Genomic DNA, 7942 nt, shown 5'->3' on the forward strand with positions numbered 1-7942 from the left:
GTGAGAGTGTGTGTGTGTGTGTGTGAGTGTGTGAGAGTGAGAGTGTGAGAGTGAGAGTGTGAGTGTGAGAGTGAGAGAGTGAGTGAGAGAGTGAGAGTGAGTGAGTGTGAGAGTGAGAGTGAGAGAGAGAGAGAGAGTGAGAGAGAGAGAGAGAGTGAGAGAGAGAGAGAGAGTGAGAGAGAGAGAGAGAGTGAGAGAGAGAGAGAGAGTGAGAGAGAGAGAGAGAGTGAGAGAGAGAGAGAGAGTGAGAGAGAGAGAGAGAGTGAGAGAGAGAGAGAGAGTGAGAGAGAGAGAGAGAGTGAGAGAGAGAGAGAGAGTGAGAGAGAGAGAGAGAGTGAGAGAGAGAGAGAGAGTGAGAGAGAGAGAGAGAGTGAGAGAGAGAGAGAGAGTGAGAGAGAGAGAGAGAGTGAGAGAGAGAGAGAGAGTGAGAGAGAGAGAGAGAGTGAGAGAGAGAGAGAGAGTGAGAGAGAGAGAGAGAGTGAGAGAGAGAGAGAGAGTGAGAGAGAGAGAGAGAGTGAGTGAGTGAGAGTGAGAGAGTGAGAGTGAGTGAGTGAGAGTGAGAGAGTGAGTGAGTGAGTGAGAGTGAGAGTGAGTGAGTGTGAGAGTGAGTGTGAGAGTGAGTGTGTGTGTGAGTGTGTGTGTGTGTGAGTGAAGAGGATAGCTTCACCACTGTGTCTTGAGCAGGGGGAACGTGATACTCATGTATTGAGCTCTCCAGAAAAAACGATCTTAACGTCAATGGCCACTGCATGTAAGAAGCACCTTCAGAGCTCCTCTGTCCCACAGATGGCAGACGCAGCGCCCGCGGCCATGACTTAAAGATCAGACTCTGTCTTAAGGTTCGGTGAAAAAGGAACCAAAAAATGATGCGTAATGTAGAGAATCCTGACCGTGTGTGTGAGTGTGTGTTCACTGACCGTGTGTGTTTGTGCTCTCAGTGCAGTGTGCAGCTGAACAGACGTGCTCTGTGTGATCTGTGTATCTCGGAGCCGCGCTCGTTCAAGGCTCTGGCTGCTCTGGCCTGTGCTCGCCGGACCGAGGGCCTCAGAGCTGCGCTGGGTGACGGCAGCCTCCCGCCGGGGGTCTTCTCACGCATCACGCAGCCAATCACAGCACAGCACGGCTGACCATGTGACCCTTTCTGGATCTCTTCCTGTAAATAAGTGTTGTTTGTGGATATCAATAAAACATTTTCCTGTTCAAATGCTGCTGTGTTGAGTTCATAATCATAACCATGTCTTGTTTCAGTCACACTGCATACAATACAGATTGTTCTGAAGCAGATTCACAGTAATAAACAGAAGAAGAACAGTGTGAATGCTGTAACACTCATCAGTTATAGAACTACAAGCTAAAGCTCATGTTATGGTCTATCATGAAAGATGACATATTGCAGATTAAACTGATCAGGAGAAATTATCAGATGTGTCCATATGAATGTAAATCTATATTTAACTGCTATCTAAGCATATGTAGTGATTAATCTACAGCTCTACATGAATATATGACAGCACTGGTCTAACAAATCACTTAATTTCATGTTTGAGGCTCGATTTATCAAATTACAACAAAATACTGACTTATTTTACTAGCATTTTTATACAATTATAGCAATTGTTATATACAATAATTTTTATTCGTTTTTTGTTTTAATATGTCTAATTTTTATTTCAGTTCTAGTTTTATTCATTCTGTTTAGTACACCAAAATGAGAAGCGTTGCCTCGAAACTTGCTGAAATGAAACAAGTCCAGGTTTTTATGTTATATTTTATTCAAGTAACAAAAATGTTTTTAGTTGTAGTGTACAGTAATAATATTTTAATGTTTTATTAATTCAATGCCACAAGAACAAGAGGTATTATTCACACGATCATATTAACATTAGCTAGCAGAGAAAAAAGGAAAGAGAAAGAGAAGAAGAAGGAAGGATTACATGTTTTCAGTTTCCTCTAATAATCTTTTTTTTTATTAAGGTACCAAATATAAAAGTACATAAAATATCAACATCAAGTACAAAGAGGTGACATTACACGCAAAGCACCGTTTATACGTGTATATCACAATAAATAAATCACACAAAACGAAAGCTTTAAGCTTTGATTTACTGCGGTGAATATGACATTTTGCTAGAAGTAATAATTTAATTTAGTCGCCCAAATGCCGCATGTGACGCAAGACCCACGCTGACGCCTCTGGGCCACCGTACCCCTGACCTTCTGAAGGACGAGCGCGTCAGCCAATCAGCGCGGCGCGGCGGCGCGGCGGCGCGTCAGGAGCAGTGCGCATGCGCAGAGCGCGGCGTGACACTCGTGGAGTGGAAGTGTGTGATCGGTGATCCCGGCGGCTTCATCAGTGTGTGGGAGAGTGTCTGTCGGCGGGTCATGTCGTGGCTATTCGGGCTCAATAAAGGTCAGAGCGGCGCTCCGCCGGACGCTCCGGTTCCGCCCACTCCTCCTCCTCCTCCCGCCGGCGGCTCCGGTTCCGGTTCGGGCGACAGACCCAAGGACAAATGGAGCAACTTCGACCCGACGGGGCTGGAACGCGCGGCGCAGGCGGCCAAAGAGCTGGACCGATCACGTGAGTATCATTCACTGCCCGGATGTCGCGATCATGTGAAGGGCACGGGGTCAGAGGTCAGTTCTGGGGATGTGTGACCCCTCAGAGGACCTCAGATGATGCCAACCCTGAAACAACATACAGAACTACCACATTTTGCTATAAGTTTGATTGCATCATATAATAATTGCTGTTAATAGTGTTCACCGTCTGTTTGATTACGTCTTTAATTGATGTTTCCGTACATTTCTGCCATATGTACATTAACTGACAGTCACCACTGATAAGCTACCACTAAATATTGTAGAAACATATTGTACAGCTGCTTTGCAACGATCTGTATCATAAAAGGCTCTCTACAAATAAACATGAATTGAATTGAATTGACCCCTGTGACCGCAGATCACGCCAAAGATGCGCTGGATCTGGCGCGCATGCAGGAGCAGACCGTTCAGCTGGAGCACCAGACCAGAATCAAGGTAAGATCCGGATCACACTGAGTCCAGATCGCCAAACAGAGTCCAGATCGCCACACTGAGTCCAGATCGCCACACTGAGTCCAGATCATGTCCAGATCACCACACAGAGTCCAAATAAAAATATTTATTTTGAACATTTATAACAACAATAATAATATTAATTAATGTTTTCAGGACTCCGTAAGAACGAATCAAATATTTTCATATTTATTTATATATTTTATTTATTTTAGAATAAAATGCTATGGTAGAAATGTTTACAAAATATTTATAAATCTCCCTGATAAAAAGTGTTTTCATGATACCACAAAAATATGTTAATGTTTATATGTAACAACATTGTTAATATTTGTTTATATTTTATATTTTATTTTTAGGTAAAAATTCTGTTTTATTTTGCAGTTGTGAGTTTATATCTTGCATTTCCATTTTTTCTGCCACAGAATAAAAAATAAAAAGGCAATTGTGACTTTATTTCGCAATTCAGATTTTTTTCTTTTAATTGCGAGAAAATAGTCAGAATAGTGAGAAAGACAGAAATCAGATTGTTTGTATCTCGCTGTTTTGACTTTTTGCAATTTTTTATCTCACAGAGTCTGAATTATGAGATAAAGTTATTACCTGTTTTATTGTTTTATCTTGCGGTGGAAAGGGCTTTATGCAGTTAAGTTGCATGTCCAAAAAAAAAAAAAGTACTCTTCATGCAAAAGTTGTACTTAAGTACAAAATAGGATTGTAGTATTGTATAATTATATATAATGAATATATAATGGTTTGATTTACAGCACCTTCATAAATGAATAGAAACAGCCACAAACACACCAGATGCACATTATTTATTCTTCATTTTGTACTATAGAATTAAAACTCTTATTTCATTTTATGCGGAGAAGGTTACACTTCTACACTGTTTTGCGTGTGTGTGTGTTGCGTGTGTCAGGAGTACGAGGCAGCGGTGGAGCAGCTGAAGGGCGATCAGATCCGCATCCAGGCAGATGAGCGCAGGAAGACTCTGAACGAGGAGACCAAACAGCACCAGTCGGTGAGTCGTGCTTCTGAGTGCATGATGATGATGGTGATGGTGATGATTAAGGTGATTCTTTCATCCCCAGAGGGCGCAGTATCAGGACAAGCTGGCACGGCAGCGGTATGAGGAGCAGCTCCGGCAGCAGGTGCGTTTCTTCAGACTCTCTTAGGTTCTCAGACTCTCCAACTCCTCTCAGACTCCACTCTGACTCTCCTCAGACTCCTCTCAGACTTTCTTAGATTCTCAGACTGCTCTGACTTTCAAACTCCTCTCAGACTCCTCTCAGACTTTCTTAGATTCTCAGACTGCTCTGACTTTCAAACTCCTCTCAGACTCCTCTCAGACTTTCTTAGATTCCCAGACTTCTCTCAGACTCTCCAACTCCTCACAGACTCCTCTCTGACTGTCAGACTCTCCTCAGACTCCTCTCAGACTCTCTTAGATTCTCAGACTCCTCACAGACTCCTCTCTGACTCTCCTCAGACTTTCTTAGATTCTCAGACTGCTCTGACTTTCAAACTCCTCTCAGACTTTCTTAGATTCCCAGACTCCTCTCAGACTCTCCAACTCCTCTGACTCCTCTCAGACTCTCCTCAGACTCCTCTCAGACTTTCTTAGATTCTCCGACTCCTCCCAGACTTTCGTAGATTCCCAGACTCCTCTCAGACTCTCCAACTCCTCTCAGACTCCTCTCTGACTCTCAGACTCTCCTCAGACTCCTCTCAGACGCTCCGACTCCTCTCAGACTCCGACTCTCCTAAGACTCATCTCAGACTTTCCTAGAATCTCAGACTTCTCTCAGACTTTCTTAGATTCTCAGACTCCTCTCAGACTCTCCTCAGACTCCTCTCAGACTTTTAAACTCCTCTCAGACTTTCAAATTCCTCTTAGACTGTACTCAGACTCATCTCAGACTTTTAAACTCCTCTCAGACTCTCTTAGATAATCAGACTCCTCTCAGACTTTCAAACTCCTCTTAGACTGTACTCAGACTCCTCTCAGACTTTTAAACTCCTCTCAGACACTCTTAGATTCTCAGACTCCTCTCAGACTCTCCAACTCCTCTTAGACTCCTCTCTGAATCTCCTCAGACTCCTCTAAGACTTTCTTAGATTCTCCTCAGACTCCTCTCAGACTTTCTTAGATTCTCAGACTCCTTTCTCAGACTCACAGAATCTCCAACTACTCTCAGACTCCTCTCTGACTCTCTTAGATTCTCAGAATCCTCTCAGACTTTCCAACTCCTCTCAGACTCCTCTCTGACTCTGACTCTCCTCAGACTCCTCTCAGACTTTCTTAGATTCTCAGACTCATCTCAGACTTTCCAAACTCCTCACAGACTCCTCTCAGACATTCTTAAGATTCTCAGACTCCTCTCAGACTCCCCTCAGACTCGTCTTAGACCTCTCTCAAACTCCTCTCAGACTCCTCTCAGACTTTCTTAGATTCCCAGACTCCTTTCAGACTCCTCTCTGACTCTCCTCAGACTCCTCTCAGACTTTTAAACTCCTCTCAGACTTTCAAACACCTCTTAGACTGTACTCAGACTCCTCTCAGACTTATAAACTCCTATCAGGCTCTCTTAGATAATCAGACTCCTCTCAGACTTTCTTAGATTCTCAGACTCATCTCAGACTTTCCAAACACTCCTCTCAGACTCTCTTAGATTCTCAGACTCCTCACAGACTCCTCTCTGACTCTCCTCAGACTTTCTTAGATTCTCAGACTCCTCTCAGACTCTCCTCAGACTCCTCTCAGACTTTTAAACTCCTCTCAGACTTTCAAACACCTCTTAGACTGTACTCAGACTCCTCTCAGACTTATAAACTCCTATCAGGCTCTCTTAGATAATCAGACTCCTCTCAGACTCATCTCAGACTTTCCAAACTCCTCACAGACTCCTCTCAGACATTCTTAGGTTCTCAGACTCCTCTCAGACTTTCTTAGATTCTCAGACTCCTCTCAGACTCTCCTCAGACTTTTAAACTCCTCTCAGACTCCCCTCAGACTCATCTTAGACCTCTCTCAAACTCCTCTCAGACTCCTCTCAGACTTTCTTAGATTCCCAGACTCCTTTCTCAGACTCACAGAATCTCCAACTACTCTCAGACTCCTCTCTGACTCTCTTAGATTCTCAGAATCCTCTCAGACTTTCCAACTCCTCTCAGACTCCTCTCTGACTCTGACTCTCCTCAGACTCCTCTCAGACTTTCTTAGATTCTCAGACTGCTCTGACTTTCAAACTCCTCTCAGACTCCTCTCAGACTTTCTTAGATTCTCAGACTCCTCTCAGACTCTCCTCAGACTCCTCTCAGACTGTACTCAGACTCCTCTCAGACTTGTAAACTCCTCTCAGACTCCCCTCAGACTCGTCTTAGACCTCTCTCAGACTCCTCTCAGTCTCTCCCAGACTCGTGTCTGTCTAACGCCTCCTCCCTTCCTCCACAGCAACTGTTGAACGAGGAGAACCTGCACAAACAGGAAGAGTCTGTGCAGAAGCAGGAAGCCATGAGGAGAGGTGAGGCCGACTGAGGTCATTCTGAAAAGCTGGCGCTCGTGTTCTCCGTCATCTGAACGTGATCGCGTGTGTGTTTCCACAGCGACCGTCGAGCACGAGATGGAGCTGCGGCACAAGAACGAGATGCTGCGCGTGGAGGCGGAGTCTAAAGCTCGCGCACGCGTGGAGAGAGAAAATGCTGACATCATCCGCGAGCAGATCAGACTGAAGGCGGCCGAGCACCGACAGACCGTCCTCGAGTCCATACGGTAACATCACTCACTTCAGCAGAAATATTCAGATGTTTCATAGATATTTTTTTTTATACATTTATAACAATCATATTATTTCAAATAAAATGAAATAGTTACAAATATTTTTTTATGTATTTTTATAATTTAGCAATTTTTATGTAAAATTGCTAACAAAATATCTATAATTGTCTTTGATTAAAAATGTTTTCATGAATCCATGCAAAAGAAATTAAATAGTGTTGTATTTATTTATTTATTTGTATATTTTATTTTTAGGTAAAAATGCGAACAAAGTATTTATAAATATCCCAGAAATAAATATACTGTTCACAAAGTGTTTACAAAAGGCATATGGTAATACTTTGTGAGCAGTATATTTATTTCTGGGATATTTATAAATATTTTGTTTGCATTTTTAAATAATTTGAAATACATAAATACAACGCTATTTAATTAATTTTGTATGGAGTCATAAAAACACTTTTAGTGTTTAAAACATTCAAATGAAAAAATTAAATAAACTAAAAATATATTTTCAGTTGTTCTTGCATTTCAATAAAATTATTATAATATAAATTAATATATTATGATAAAGTACAACACAAAATCAAAAGTTCACATTTGTGAATCATAAACACAATTATAGTCAGGTTTGGATGTGGTCATGTGACTGTCTTCATGTAGTCATGTGACCGTTTCGCTGTGTGTTTCAGGACGGCGGGTGCCGTGTTCGGTGAAGGTTTCCGTGTGTTTATATCGGACTGGGATAAAGTGACAGCGACGGTAAGTATTAGCATGCGGGGAGAGTGTGTGAGTGTGTGTGAGTGTATGTGTGTGAGAGAGTGTGTGTGTGTGAGAGAGTGTGTGTGTGTGTGTGTGTGTGTGTGTGTGGAGGTGTACTGGTTTATATATCCTGGTGGGGACTTAAACCTGAATACACACAGACTCATGGGGACTCGTGTCACGGTGGGGACCTAAATTGAGGTTTAGGTGTTAATTTAGGTGTACCCCACGGGTACAAAAGCTTATAAATCATACAGAATGAGTTTTTTTTTAGAAAGTAAAAATGCAGAAAGTTTCCTGTGAGGGGTAGGTTTAGGTGTAGGGTTGGTGTAGGGCAATAGCACA

General features: G+C 42.6%; 2 protein-coding genes across 2 annotated transcripts in view; both read left to right on the forward strand.

The window, feature by feature from the left end:
* mrpl20 (mitochondrial ribosomal protein L20) overlaps positions 1 to 1187 on the forward strand; it is a 3122-nt gene extending 1935 nt beyond the window's left edge. The window contains exon 4 of the mRNA XM_016444835.1: positions 939 to 1187. Coding sequence (XP_016300321.1) covers positions 939 to 1127 — 189 coding nt within the window. The 3' untranslated portion in view covers positions 1128 to 1187. The remainder of the gene's footprint in view (positions 1 to 938) is intronic.
* A 1071-nt stretch (positions 1188 to 2258) lies between these two features.
* The window catches only part of LOC107656896 (ATPase family AAA domain containing 3B), an 11396-nt gene continuing 5712 nt past the window's right edge, over positions 2259 to 7942 (forward strand). Inside the window, exons 1-7 of the mRNA XM_016444834.1 lie at positions 2259 to 2578; positions 2960 to 3036; positions 3977 to 4078; positions 4149 to 4208; positions 6512 to 6581; positions 6664 to 6829; positions 7528 to 7597. Of these exons, the coding sequence (XP_016300320.1) occupies positions 2383 to 2578; positions 2960 to 3036; positions 3977 to 4078; positions 4149 to 4208; positions 6512 to 6581; positions 6664 to 6829; positions 7528 to 7597 (741 nt within the window). The 5' untranslated portion in view covers positions 2259 to 2382. The remainder of the gene's footprint in view (positions 2579 to 2959; positions 3037 to 3976; positions 4079 to 4148; positions 4209 to 6511; positions 6582 to 6663; positions 6830 to 7527; positions 7598 to 7942) is intronic.

The sequence above is a fragment of the Sinocyclocheilus anshuiensis genome, unplaced genomic scaffold (assembly GCF_001515605.1).
Source record: "Sinocyclocheilus anshuiensis isolate Anshui unplaced genomic scaffold, SAMN03320099.WGS_v1.1 scaffold2493, whole genome shotgun sequence".
Taxonomy (NCBI): Eukaryota; Metazoa; Chordata; class Actinopteri; order Cypriniformes; family Cyprinidae; genus Sinocyclocheilus; species Sinocyclocheilus anshuiensis.